The 15,645-nt window shown below is 38.9% G+C and overlaps 1 protein-coding gene across 5 annotated transcripts in view; it reads right to left on the reverse strand.

Annotated features, from left to right (window-relative positions):
* SLC25A13 (solute carrier family 25 member 13) overlaps positions 1–15,645 on the reverse strand; it is a 99,008-nt gene that overhangs the window by 64,096 nt on the left and 19,267 nt on the right. For all 5 annotated transcript variants that reach the window (XM_058026398.1, XM_058026416.1, XM_058026424.1 and 2 more), the window contains 2 exons: positions 11,102–11,155; positions 6,427–6,569 (listed from right to left, as the gene is read on the reverse strand). In XM_058026398.1, coding sequence (XP_057882381.1) covers positions 6,427–6,569; positions 11,102–11,155 — 197 coding nt within the window. The remainder of the gene's footprint in view (positions 1–6,426; positions 6,570–11,101; positions 11,156–15,645) is intronic.

The following is a 15,645-nucleotide window of genomic DNA, read 5'->3' on the forward strand; positions in this document are numbered from 1 at the left end:
TCAGAGAATATGCTGAGTTGGAAGGGGCCCATCAGGATCATGGAGTCCAACTCCTGGCCCTAGACAGGACCATCCCCAAAAATCACAACATGTACCTGAGAGAATTGTCCTTCCTGAACTCAGACAGGCTTGGTGCTGTGACCACTTCTCTGGAAAGCCTGTTCCAGTACCCAACCACACTCTGAATGAAAAACCTTTTCTTAATATCTAACATAAACCTCCCTGAACTCAGCTTCATGCTGTTTGCTTGAATTCTGACACTGGTCACGAGAGTGAAGGGTTTAGTACTTGCCCCTCCTCTTCCCTTGTGAGGAAGTTGAAACCACAATGAGGTCTCCTTTCAGTCTGCTCCAGGCTGAGTGACCTCAGCCACTCCTGATATGGCTTCCCCTCAAGGCCCTTCACCATCCTTGTTGCCCTCCTTTGGGCACTGTGTAACAGCTTAATTTTTTATATTGTGGCACCCAAAGCTGCACACATTATTCAAGGTGAGGCTGTCCCAGCCCAGAGCAGAGCAGGACAATCCCCTCCCTTGCCTGGCTGTGCTGTGCCTGATGCCCCCCAGGACAAGGGTGGCCCTCCTGGCCACCAGGGCACTGCTGACTCATATTTAACTTTCTATCAACCAAGATCTCCAGGTCCCTTTCTGTGGCACTGCTCTCCAGCCTCTCATTCCCCAGTCTGTCTGTACATCCAGGGTTGCCCCATCCCAGGTGCAGAATCTGGCACTTCCCCTTGTTACACTTCATTGGTTGGTGATTGCCTGTCTCCCTAGTTTGTTGAGGTGTCTCTGCAGGGCCTCTCTGCCCTTGAGGATGTCAGCAGTTGGCAAACTTACTTAGCATCCCTATGAGTCCTGCACCAAGGTGATTTATGAAGATGTTGAAGAGCACAGGGCCAAGAATGGAGCCTGCAGAACCCCACTAGTGACAGGTTGGCAGCCTGATGTCACCCCGTTCACTGTAACCCTTTGTGCCTGACATGCAAGCCAGTCACTCACCCATCAGGGAACTGGGCCACTCAGCTGTGTGCTGGACATTTTGTCCAGAAGGACACTGTGAGAGACAGCATCATAAGCTGTGCTGAAGTCTTAAAAGATTACATCCACTGGCTTTCCTAGATCAACACTTGAAGCGTGTTTGCTGCACATCAGCAGCCAAACATCCACAAGTTAACAAGCCAACTTCCACGAGGAACACAAAAACATGAGAAGATTAATAAAAGAGGACATTTTTTTAAAAAAGCACAGCACAGAGAAGGCCTAAAAGCTGTTCTACACTACCTCCCTCAATACACCTGCAATAAATAAAAGTAAAAGAAATGCAGAGTATGAAATGGTCTAACAAATAATTAACTCTGGGATCTTGCCACCGTAAATTATAACACAGTGCAAGAAGTAAATAAAAAGAAAACTCCTCAGGTATTCTTAATATTAAACTCAAAATTAATGATGTCAGCAAAAATATAGGAATGCCTTAAGCTCTACTGGCAAAGAAGTCTGTGCCTGGTTACATATGCACACATTAGCACACAAGCAATCCATCAGGCCTTTAAATGCCTTGGGAGCTCTCAGTACTTCCCACCGTTAGACACAGACTACACAGATACTCAGTCTTTCAAAGGAAGAAAACTTCCATCCCTTCTAAGCCAAAAGAAATTTTTTCAAAAGTAGCATTACCTTCAATTTTGAACCAATCTATCACAACCTACTCAGTTTTGTATTTATGTATATTTACTGTTACAGTGTGACTTACTGGCTATAAAAAGCTATTATTATTTATTATTATTGGCTACATACCTGACAGAACAGTGAACAGATCCAAAGCACTGAGTTCTGTTCCAAAGATTATAATACATGCACACAGGAAAAACAAAAAGGACAGCAGGTGACAAGACTCTAGAATAGGACTGTTTGGAATTATAAATGTAAAATCTCAGCCAACATCATTTTGGTAAAGCTGCTTTTTGTGTGAAACAACCTGCACATGTCCTTACCAATGGTTCACAATACAGTGATTACAGCACCGAAAAGAAATACAGCACCTATCCCAGCAGAATCCCAGCACCATGTTAAGAACATATGCTATGTGACTAGGCCTGGGTTTGATTAAAACTCCATGTATTAACACTATTACAAGATTTTATACTAGTAGAAGCATTTTTTTCAGCACTTGGAAGCAATAACCTCCCTAATAAATCACAAATAAATGCTTAAAATAACCCTATATCCATTTTTAAAAACAATTACTCATAGAACTAGGAAGATTTAAAAGTGTACAAATTGTGTAGTTCTAGCCAGACTGTTAAAGAAGAGACATTAATATCTGCTGTGCCAGCTGAATTCAAATTAACCCAATTTTTACATGTTAATTAAACCAGCTATTTTCTTCTTATTGTATTTTTGCTCCCTAAGTAGACTAGCCTGCTAGTGATTCCCAACAGATCTATTCTAAGGACGACGTATTCATTTACTTCTATTATGACCATACAATACAGTAACTGAGCAGTAATTTTTCAGTCAATTACACGTGTGATTCTTAATGCTTAAAGAAGCTGAAAAAATGTGTACTACATAGCCATATGCTCACTTCTCTATACTGCACAAGGGTAGTTGCCTGGGTAACATGTTTTCTCTCTGGTTTAGCACCACCCTTTTGGGTTTAGCATAACCCTTCAGCGAATATCATTAGGTGTCATTAAACAGCACATGTTAACATGGACTTCAATATACTACTTAAGAGTTATTTCCTATACCTAAACAAGTAGTCATTTATGTTACAAAAGCAGAGAAAAACCTAGTGATTTTAACAGCACAACGAGAGGAAGCTGAAATGTTTACAAAATTTTATTTCAGTTTTGAAGATATTCCACCCAAGTAAGTCAAAGTCGTCCTTCACCCTCACATCCTCATTACCAGTGCCAATACTGCACAGTTTATTCAGGAAGGTTCAAACCTTGATATTTCAAAAGCATCCACATACAAGAGCACCAGTCTAACATAACAACAGAGTATGGTGCAGCAAAACCACTGTTTACTACCCTTTCCTGTCTTCCATGCTCACACCCATGGTATCTGGACACCCCATAGACACAACACATTCCCACCACAGAAAGTCTGCAAGTAGCCACACAACGAAAAAAACCCACTTGCTTTTTATTACCTGCTGTAATAATACATACAAATGCAATGATGAAGAGGTTTTCCTCAGAAATCAATGCAGATGTTTTTACTGTATCAACAATTTAAACATGGTAACATAATGGGACACAAATTGAAGCTACATCTATTATTTTACACTGCAAGCCAGGTAAACTAAGTATAGTGTAAATTGGTGCATTAGAGGATAAATTTATAACCAATAATAATGGAAAATGCTGGTATTTCCAAGTGTTATTTTTGAATACTTTGTCCTTTCTATAAATAAAGCATATGGTATTTCTTAGTAAAGTGTTAGCTACTACAGTCCAAACAAAGACGTGCAGTAAATACTTATTTTGTTAGGCAGATGTTTAAAAGTACCAACAAAAATCTGAAAAATTATATTACAGTAGTCAGGAAGGAAAATGCCTATTGCTGATAGGCCTTTAGAAAGCTACTGTTTTTTGGGGAAATTTCTGATCCAAGTGAGGTCAAATGAAGCCTTTTTTTTTTAAAACTAAGGTTAGGAGTGAGAGGCTTAAGGCCAGGAACCAGGCTCCTCAATCTGTTTCATACAAACAACAACCACGCAATACAACACTTATTAAAATGTATTTTATTACCAGTCGACTACTTTGAAAGGTTTGTCTGGCAAGGAAAGTATTTCCTTTTTTTAGAGGAAACCTTAAAAAAACGCCTCCATAAGAGAACAGCAGAAAAGCCCACCATCAAATAAACCTCTGCCCTGGCTTAAGATGGAGGCAAAACTTGCTCCCATGGCAACAGATATTCACTGAACAACAGAGTATGCCTTAAGAGGTCTCGTACCTTTGTCACAACAACAACAGCTCAAGTAGACCCTCAAATCCTCAATCTCTGGCCATGCAGGAACTGGGCTAGACTTACATGAGCTTTTGTCTACAAGTGACCACTGTGAGATTGTATGTAAGAGCTGCAGTTTGTTTCATTTCACACTCAGAACTTCTTCAGCTCTTGGGTAAGAAACTCTTTGCCCACTTATACGCCCTGCTCGTGAGTCTGAAGTCCTTGTGCTGTCTGTGTTTCACCTGTGTACTTACCCAGTTAAGTATTTCACACTGATTACACTTGGTATGTATATCTAACTTGTCACCAAAATCAGGAGGAATTAAAAAGCATTCTAAAGAGTGCTAGGAACAGCCCTGGTGGAGGCTCAGACCCTTTTAGTGACAACTGGTCATGCTCAACAGTCATGAACAACAGCTGCTTCTTCAGAGCAAAAGAGGGATCCAAGACAGTGGATAAATGCTTCTGGAAATAGCCTAGCAGTATTTTCAGAACTGCACTACTTTAAGTCACCAACACTGTAACAAGGTATCTTGCTCTTGCAAGACACCTTCTATTTCATAATAGAAATAATGCTAAATTACTGAACAGACTCTGGTGACCTTAACCATGTGTAAGTCCCTAAACACTGAAAGCCTATTAAAAATTAACACCAACAAAAGCTGGTTTGTGCTTCACTGTAAAACTGGGAGCTCTGGACTGCTAAATTGGCAACATTCAATAGGAGAGGACCAGTAGTTCTGTTGCTGCCTTGAGGAGACTTCGTGACAGGAACCAAAAAGCAGCTGACCCTAGCCTCAGGTGATTACTCTGCAAATTACTTTAAACACCAGGAGAACAAGGTACAAAAACTGAGCAACATGGCAAAAAAGGCTGCAATGCCACTTTAGGGAGATGGATGATCATCACTTCCCATTTTATGATGGATGATAATCACCCCCCAAACTTTCTCCATTCTTTCACACATTAGCTAAACAGGAAGACAGCCTGAATGCCAGAAGAGACTCTCCAAAGACACGTTAGGAACTGTCACTGCAGTGTGGATTACAGAAACAATCCTTACCCACGGCAGAAAGCAGCAATTAGAAGCCTCAATACTACACCGCAAAACTCTTACAAGATCACGCCAAGTTACGAAATCCAAACTTGTCAACAAGTTCACATAGGCTACAGTTTTACATTTTGTTCTTCCTGACATCAGCTTCTGTGAGGGAGATCCAAATCACAAGGTATGGATTATGTTCTCAATCTTCTTATTACAAAATGGATTTGAAGCCATGTAATTTGGAAAATGCTGTTTTTGCAGGCATCAAACCAATGGAAGAAATCTGAGAAATGTTTAATGTTTTCAGTCAAATGCTGTCTGAAGACATAGCTTTCTTGATGCCATCAATGTTACCAACACAAGCTTTTACAGAATTCTTTTCCTGGGGCAGCAATCATCACATTAACTCATCTGCAAGGCTTAAGGTGCTCAGCTGCAAATACACGAGAGTGGCTGAGTCGAAAAGAGAGCACAGAAAGGACTGCAAAATTTCTCAGTTATGCCTGCATCTTTTCCTAGGAAGAATGCATTCTCTAGTCATGCTTTGTTTATCTCACATTTTACTCTCTGCAACCACTGATATGAGTCATGCCTGAAGTTTTCTGGTTTCTAAAAATGCCACAACTACACACTTTAAGTCCATAGCTAATTATTCTCAAATTTCTCTAAAGATACTTTAAAGGGAGGGTTCAACAACTCATATGGGTGAAGAGATAGCTTGCCTGGGCATGTACCAAAAGCAAATACTAGGATTTCATTAAAGTAGGGGGAAGGAAGATGGAAGGGTAGTTAATCTTGCCTATTGGCAAAGTCGGCCTTTCAAATGCAAACCATGTGCAACCAACTTCACTGCTGTCTTCCCAAGATTGCAGAGTAGCTCCCTAAATACCTTAGGTGCTCCTCCTCCCTCTTGAAGCAAAAACACAGCGGCAAAAACCTTTAACAGTGCCATGGCAAAACAAAGCAGGGGCACTTTTTTCTAGGATCTCTTCCTACACCCTCTAAACTTACGTTGGATTTCTATTTGAATGTGTTTGTGACAGATACATAAAGTAAACAGAGACAGAAAGACTCAGGGAAGGAAAGAAAAGCAGGAGCTAGGGGAGCCAGCCAACAAACATGAAAGGTTCCATGAATTAAAAATACATAGTAGACAGAAAATTGTTTGCACCACTAAATGGTAAGTGCAGTTGAAAACAATGTTTCCACTCTTTTCACTTAAAATATTCTGTATCTCTTTATGGATCTGCAGGGGAAAATAAAACAACCCCCCACTTCAAGGATCACACTGTTTGAAAAAATGATTTTGTATTTTTTAAATGAACAACAGAAAAAGCAAAAAAAACCCAAACAAACAATCAACTACAAATTCCCCCCACCACCCAAACCAAAACCAAAACCACAATAAACCACTTACCCATCTTTTGTCTGATCCACCACACCTGCAAGGAGCTGTACAGTGCTTGCATTAGGCAAACCATCTCCAATTATCTTCAAGTACCGTGTGACAAAGTCATTAGGAGACATGAAGAATTCTCCATTCTTCTCCACACTTGCATACTGTTAAGTGAATACAATATTTAGTGCCACACATCCTCCAGGCATTTATTACCACCACCCATAGTCCCCAATCACGAGCAGGCCTCTGTTACAGCGGATGACAGTTCTGCTCCAGGGAACCTACAGCCTAGACCCAAACAGGAAAGAGTAAGAGGAGAGAACTGAAGCAGCTGAAGGCTCAGCTTCCCACACAACGAATGGCAGACATAGGATTTTTTGATTATCATGTCAAAATTTCTCCACAGTAGTCTAGAAATTCTCCATAGCACCAAATATGTTTCTGAAGTAGAAGAACAAGCACATTTGCAAGCAGGTATGTGGCATCTCAGGCCCACTGAAAGCCTGACAGCATATCTTATTTATGTGAAATGAGTCCTTCTTTAGCCATTCTATGAGAAGGCAGGGCTGGTGACACCTGCACACGCCAGGGCAGCAAATGATCCCGCAGGAATGTCCACCTGGGGGTGCTGTACTGGAGGACTCTACTGCATCACCTCCAGCCACGGAGATTTCTCCTTAAGGAAAGGAGAGCCTACAGATACTTCTCCTTGGCTGAAGTGATGAAAGGAGGCCAAAGAGTACCATTTGCAGAAAAATATAACAGTGAAAAACGAACTTTGACAGTTCAGCACACTGCAGAAATAAGAAAAGAATTCTGACACCTGTCATATATTATCCCTGCTTTACACACAGTTACTAGCATACTACTCCAGAAAAGACCCAAGCATATTTGCTTCCAGGGGAAGCCTCCAGTAATACATTACAAATAAAAGTAATATTAATATTTTTGAAGATAATATCTAAATAAATAAATAAAATTCCCTTTGTTACCACCTCTACCCTCAAATATTTAACTCCTAATTTTCTGAAGAAGGTCAAATTTGAAATCAACTCTAAAGAATGTATTTTGAGAAAATAAAAAGGATAATGACAATTATTAAGAGAAACAGAAATCCCAGGCAAGATTTGTAGAACCATGTGCTAGCTTTAAGGGAAACAGATCTATCTTGAGATAACAAGTATGCATTGAGAACAGGAAAGAAACCGCTTATTTCTCTTTTTTAATTTTTTAAGGCAGGGTAGGATGATAAACTATCATTGCATCTCCCCACAGAGTATTATCCACACTAAAGTAATAAATAAATTAGATGCCTATTGCTATTTTGTAGTGTACTTCAAGCACATGTTTTATTTCACATTACTGTGGCTCCGCTAAGGGACGAAAACTGCCAGTTTTCATTTCATATTGGAGCCTGCAGCGCACTGTTATACCTGCTGTAGGCATATAACTCTCAGAGGGATGCCAAAGTGTTACAGTAAGTAGATTATTTTCTTCTAGTGCTGTAGAAATACCATTTTCAGGTACAGCAATATCTTAAAGAAATAGGGCTTCAGAGAAGCAAGTCCAACAAAACATAACTTGTTTTGGCATCTATATATTGGATAGTGCTAAAGGATTCCTGTTTCAATAACACATGCTTGCTAGCTGCTACACTGCAAGGAATTTTGAATTGTATACTTTTATAAGAACTAACAGATCAATTGATTTCAATGTAATCATTTGCAGAAAGACAGAATCCTTCAAAATCCCAGCCACAGAAACTTTTAACACAGCTGCTATTGAGAAACAAATCAAATAAGTCAGACAGTCTGCGCTTCTACATTTCTTTTTTTCATCCAGTCTAACCCCCTGCTAGGGCACTCAATAACAGAAAACAGCACAAGGTTTCAGTGTCCCCCTGTTTCTTGTCATTGTGATTTACTCAAGTGTATTTGAAATCCAATCACGTACTCTATACTACATATAGAAAATGACCTTGAAAAATGTCAGCTTGATCACTTTGACTAAAATCTAATCTCTTAGGGGCTATGTTAGAAGACTTAGAAGAAGTACTCTTGGAAATTATCATAACAAAAATAAAGAAAACATCAATTCTATTTGTTTTGGAGGAGCAGCATTTAAAAATTGGTTCTTTACAATTTTATTTTCCCCCACTTTGACAATTATACCCACAGAGAATTTGATATTATACATAGTACTTAATGGCTTTTTAGCAACTTATTTACACACTTTTTATATAGTCAAGTAATAACAAGTTTAACCACATTTAAAGTAAGATTTGCAAACATTCTATTGGGGATTTGACATACTAAATATGCTACAAGTTGACTGCAATGCACTGCATTTAAACTGATAACTTCACATTTATTTCTACACTGTGGGTACCATCCCTAAACAGCAATCACATTTTTAAATTCTGAATTGAAGTAGGAAAGAATAGTTGTCAAATTATTTTGTAAGTGAACATTCCACAATCTGCAGAAGCAACTCTATTGGCTTCACCACTTAAAATAGCCTGGAGAAGCTTAATTAACACTCTGGGCATCACTCATCTGTAGACCATGAAACAACATAACACATTTACTCATCATTTTTTCCTTCTTGGGAGTAAGCAGCATGACAATGCTGCATTACACTGAACAAAACATTTAGCTCACATTTCATTACTTCTTTACTGGGATCTCTTCTTTTTAGTGGAAGGGAAAGCAAAAGAGGAAGAAGAAGAAGTCAGAGGTGGCATTTAGTGTGCTAAACTACAACCCATTCAATCACCAAACCAGGTGGTTGAGGGAGCTACAATCTTCAGAAAGTCTTCAGAAATTTAAGAGATTAATATCCACGGGCAGGTAGTAAAAAATTTTCCCACTATTCTCAGCAAACCAACTAACCAACTTCCCCACTCTCCAACTGAGGATCACCTCATAGCTCAGAAGGGACTGGGCTTCTCTCTAGTGTGTTTATTTCCTTCCTCAATGCTACTGTCTTCTCAGGTCAGTGGTCTACTCCCTGTTTGCTTTTTCTGCTGCTGTGCTCCTGCTCTTCAAGTATGTTCCTCTGTAAACCACATAACCCCTTCTTTTGCAAGGGTCTCTTTGCTCTCCTGACAGATACAAGTTCCAGGACTTAAGAAGTTAAATCCTGACTTTCTCAACTGAAAATCTCATTTCAGAGCTATAAATACTGACAGTATATAATAAAACTATAAATACAGGCAATATACATTGTGACACCTACACATATGGTTAATAATAGCTCACAAGGGACAATGGAAAAAATACCAAGAACTACACAGAGAGTGGGGCATGATGCTGGAGAGCAAAGATGGAGGGAAGAAACTGGAAAAGTATGAGCTGTCTCAACACCTCCACAGAAATAATTTAGATACAACAGCTCCCTAATAGCACTGTGCCATCTACCTCGTATTTATTCTTCAGAACCACAAATTTTTCTACTCTTTTTTTTTATAGCAGAATACCAAACTTACCCAGATAGTGGACTAATGAACCTCAGGAAGGCTAGACACAGTTATTTAAATTTAGGAAATGGGTCAAAGAAAGCCAGTTTCACAAAATCACTGAATAGTTTGAGTTGGAAAAGACTTTAAAGATCATCTAGTTCCAATCTCCCTGCCATAGGCACATACATGTCCCATTAGACCAGGTTACTCAAAGCCCCATCCAATCTGGCCTTGAACACTTCCAGGGATGGGGCATTCACGACTCCTCTGGGCAAGCTATTCTGGGGACTCACAGTAAGAGTTTCTTCCTTACTTCCTTAACCTAAACCTAATCTCTTTCAATTTAAAGTCATTCTGCCTTCTCCTACCACTACATGTTCTTGTAAAATGTCCCTATGCTTGTGAAATGTCCCTCTCCAGATTATTTGTAGGCTCCACTGAGGTACTGAAAGGCTGCAGCAAAATCTCCCTGGAGCCATCTCTTCTCCAGGCTGAACAATCTCAATTCTCAGTCTGTCCTCATAGCAAAGGTTCTCCAGCACTCTGATCATCTTTTTTTTGACCCTCCTCTGGACTAGCTCCAACAGGTTCACATCCTTCTTATCTTGAGAGTCCCAAGCTGGATGCAGCAATGCAGGTGGGGTCTCACAAGAACAGAGCAGCGTTGGAGAACCAGCTCCCAGTCTTCAGCAAAACTAAAGCACATTTCTCTCAAGTATATAAGCAAGTATGTGAGTCTTTACTTGCATGCTCTCCACAGCAGGCCAACAAAGAAAGAATTTCAGTTAAATAATAAATATGGCCAGCACTTCACATGGTGATCTTCCCAACAGTTCTACAAATAACAGAAGCAGAGATAACCCTAAGGAAGAAAGGATAGCAAGGATGGAAGAAGAAAGTTTATCAAATAATTTAACAGTAAGGTATCTACATGAACACTTTACCACATGTAAGAACAATAATGAAACTCCTACCACATTCTCTGAACAATGTGGGTTTTTTCTAAGATAGCAATACTGCTTCTGAGTCAATACAATAATCACTCAGGAATATATCTGACTTCTTGGTGAGCATTGTTCAATTCTGATAATGGTATTTAAGTCTAACATGGTAACAATACAGTGAATGATTAATGGTTGGAAAAAAAACCATCAAGAGTTGTATGCTGCAATAAAGGAGCAAAAGATATGAAAAATTTAAGCAGAGAGAGTAAAATATTTACTTTACACATACCTTCAAAAATATTGCTTTCAACTCAGCTGGATCAGCTCTTTTGGTTAGAGCCACCTACAAGTAAATACAATTACATTAATATGCATAGCTTACACAAAAGGTGTCAAAGTGTCATTTAAAAACAAGAACACAAACAACAGAACAAGTGATGAAAATAAATGTTCACCTCAGATAAATTAGGCACAGCTTTAGTTGGCCACACTCATTTTATCCATTTCACACTTACATAAGGTTATTCAATATTTTTGTTCTGCTTTCGTTATGCAACCCTGCAACTCTTAAACAAGCACACAGTAACAAGTCATAAAGACATTCAAGAATCACATCTCTATAACATACCTCTCTGCTGGGATTCAGCATTATACTATCCTTACCACAGATTCTCTACATCTCTAGCACCTTTCACCTAAAGATTTCAGAGTGCCATACACAGTCCATAAGTGATAAATGGCAAGAATGAAATACTCAGACTCACAAACTTGTTCAAGAAAGCAGCTCCATAAAAAACTGAATTTCAATGTAACTATTTGGCTTATTGCACCATTATAAACTTAAAGTGTAGATCTTTTTAATGAGATTAATTCAGAAAGCAGTATCTAGAGTATCTAGATTTTTCTGCAGATCAAATTAGGAAGTTCAAATTAAAATGTAAGTTATATTTATCACCACAAGCCCAAATTAGATTTTTTTTCAAAACACTGAATCAAAAAATATTCAACCCACTATGAAGTAAGTTCATCAGTATTATCCTGGTTGATATACCATACAATCCTTTTGCTGCTTTTGGCACTAAATGGATATGTCCCCTCAGCCTGTGCCTACTATAGCTTCCCTTTCCTTCTCCAAGCTACCTTGATAAAATCTTGCTTGCTAACATAATAGCCCTCATCTGACAAGTCAATTCAGAACATCCATCTATTCCAAATTAAAAAAAAAAATACTTTGCAAGCATACACAGATTTTCAAAAAATTTGTAACAGGGAATAAACAGCCAAAGGACAAGACACACAATCTTACCCTCACTTAATTAAACATCAGAAATATTATCAATAAAACACTACTTTACTTTCTTAACTCTTTATAGCAATGGTAGAGTGCAAAGGCAAATGTGACCCCAAGTGCATTTCTGGAAGCATACTGGCCTACTGCAGAAAATAGAAGGAGTCTGTGTAAGTCTGTACAACAGCATTATACCCTCACACATACACTTACTGACAAATCTTCAGTAAGTTTGTCCTCATCCTAGATGGTGAAAAAACACCCAAAAAACCCACACAAAAACATGCAAAAAAACCCCAAAAAACCAAACCAAAACCCAGAATATTTTAAGAAAAGTTGATTATGATTACGGCTTCTTACAAAAGTTGATACGATTACGGTTTCTTACAAAATTCTGTAAGGTTTTTAAAAGGGAAAAACCACATCTATGCTCAACTGACAAAGTCCACAGCTGGAGTCCCAATCCTGTGTCTACACAGAAATCTGTGTGAAAGCATTGCAAACAAATCAAAGCGTAATTGTGAAGCTAAGAATATAAAAATGTGTGTTTGCTAAAATGCAAGCTGTCCTAAATACAATCACTGTGAGCAGAGATTTAATTTAACCTGTTTGTAAAAATCTGATAGTCTAGAGCAACTGGGAACTCTGTGGAAAGAAAAAAAAAAAAAAGCAGTATTTCTATGCTGCTTCAGTCCAGAACTTTGCCACTATACAAGCAAAGGAAAGACACTTCTTTAGCCAGTAAATATAAATCGGTATCGTATTTTATCTGTCTTAAAGTTCAAATTTTATACTGTCAGAGAAAGCTAAGCCTAAAGAAACCAAGGCAGGGAAAAAAGGAAAAGATACATGAACTTACACTATTTTCCTTTAATTTCACTGACATTAACAATTCTGAGAAACTTGGGGGATGTGCTCACAGTCCAGCTGCCATTTTTGAGCCCCCTTTTGATTACGGGGGAATTTGAGTGGTGTTTGTTACCGTCAATACCGAAAGCTAGGTTGAAGTTGGTTAGGTCAATGAATGGCACAGGAGAACTGCAGACTGGGAGCCCCAGCAGTGGCTGCATACCACAGCTTTTCTCCATTTCCCACAGTCTACTTCCTCATTTTCCCATTCCCCAGCAAACAGGAGAGGAAAGGCATGGTTACCACCGTGTTAATTGGTGCATCCATGTCACATCTACCAATGCGCTTTCTGAAAGGCGTATCTGATCCCAGTTGAAGAAAAGAGCCTCCATTACATTACATGAGAACTTCAGGAAGACTGATATTAATGCAGCCATACCAGTGACTAAGAGAAGCATTTTATTCAGCTTTTCATCCATACCCAGCTATGGGCAAGGCTGAAGCTACACACACAGCCATAAAAACTGATCCTGATGACAGGTGTTACTAGAAGATTCCCACTCTAGAAAAGGTCAAAATATTACTTTCCATACCATTCTGTAATCTGTTATGTCATCAGTTGAAAGGCTGAGTAACCTGATGCCAACAAGACTGCAAGCTGACAGGGAGCATGCTTGATGAAAAGTGACCCACAGACGAAAGCTGCTTCTCCATCAGTCAGCTCAGGTGATATTTACTGACTCACATAACCGGGTTCAGGTGATGTGTTTTGTTACTGGAAAGACTTGCCAATTTTACTTCCATCTTTTCTCCATAAAGATAAAATCAGCTACGAGCTGGAAGGCCTAACACCTCTCTAGCAGCACGAGAAGGCGTTTGATAAAGGAGATCTGAGTGAAATAATGTTGCATTGCTCTTTTAAAAAAATACTATGTAACAGATACACTTAAAACAGCAACTTCTATTAAGTAAGGTTCAGTGAAGAACGCCCTCCAACATACAACATTTGTTATTAAAAAGCCCAGGAGACAACGGAGTACATCAACTGAAGTGCAGGACTATAATCAAGTTAGAACACTCTACAGGGAAGATTGGGATCATGTATAGAAAATATCAGCAGGGATTTTCATTCCTAAGGAAGACACCTGAAAGTCTTTAGCAACATACTGTGTGTACATGGGTGTTATAATATATCTGAAGAATGAAACAGAACAGGCAGTATAAGAACTGCACTTAAAATGCTGAGTCCCTCCCATTAGCAACAACACTCAACAAAGGGTGCACAGAGAAAAGGAAAACTCTCTGAGACACAGTAACACAGATTGATTTGCATGCTGGACCTCATCATATCTTCAGGCTGCCTTGCACCTTGACCATAATTTCAGCCCATTTTCTCCAGCAGCCCTCTTTTCTCCTTATTGACTTATCCTCAATTTACAGAGACATGCATTTTCAGTCTCACTTCCATACTCAAAATTAAATGCAGAGTCTTTCCATAAAAATATAACTGTAGGACACAAGAAAACAGAATCCACTGAGAGTCAAAGAAGATTATATTACATTTCCAACCAATTCTATTAATATATTTGTCATACACAAAGTAGAAGAAACAGGTTGTGAAAGATTGCATGGTCTCAAAAGACACAAAAAGATTAATAACATAGCATGCTCCATCCAGTAAAGAACAACAACATGGGTGGGCAAGAAAGAAAAAGGGCAGTAGGAAAATCATAATTAATGTCAATATAACATCAATCTAATGGCAAAGATATAGTATCTGATCTTCTCACCTTTACAGCAAAGATCATTTTAGCAGCCACAATCTGAACAGAGTAAAGAGGTGCTTATGATCCAGGAATACTTGAGAATTGCCACAATATTCTACAAAGTTTATTGTAACAGCAAGGCCTAACCCAAGACAAAGAGATAAAACTCTTTCTTTCTTTTGGTTTAGTCTGAATACAATTCAGATGTGGAGGAAAAACAGAGGTAAGGTTGCCCCCCAAGACCTCAGTATCTTTAAAACCTCCTGATACCAAGCAGGTAAGATGCTGGACAGCTGTCCTTCTCCAAGCAGAGAGCCAGAGCTGTGGCACAGCTGACAGTGGTGAGCTTGGTCTGCTCAGTTCTAGAGAACACCATCTACAGACACATACAGAGAAAAGATGTTTGATGAAAGGCTCAACAAGTGATCACATACTCCTGTAACTTGTGTTGAAATTAAGATTATTTTTCAGAAGTTCATCCATTCTTAAACACAACTGAAGAATGCAATGTATTTCATACCACTACAAGACCTCAAATTAAAATTGAAACCTTATGTCTTGTAGGGATATTCTTTTATTTCATCACAAGTTATTGAGTCCACCTGTAAGTCTCAAACACATGTGGCCCAGTTTATGTAAGAGGTCAGATTAGATCATTGTAATGTTTCCTTCTGGCTAAAAGTATACATATACATTTCAAATGTGCAACTCCAAAGGAGATCAAACTGGGGTTTGACCTTACATTCTTGTTTAAATGAGTGACTGGAATATCGGAAACCAGTCAAAGCACAGTTACTGGCCAAGTCTGAATTCAGACCAGAAACCCACGAAGTATTATGCTAAGACAATATTCCAGTTTTTATTTTAATACAGCTAACCTGTTCATGTAGATGAGAATCATCTTTCTTCCTTTTTTAGACTATACTGGCA

The sequence above is a fragment of the Melospiza georgiana genome, chromosome 1 (assembly GCF_028018845.1).
Source record: "Melospiza georgiana isolate bMelGeo1 chromosome 1, bMelGeo1.pri, whole genome shotgun sequence".
In the NCBI taxonomy this organism is placed as follows: domain Eukaryota; kingdom Metazoa; phylum Chordata; class Aves; order Passeriformes; family Passerellidae; genus Melospiza; species Melospiza georgiana.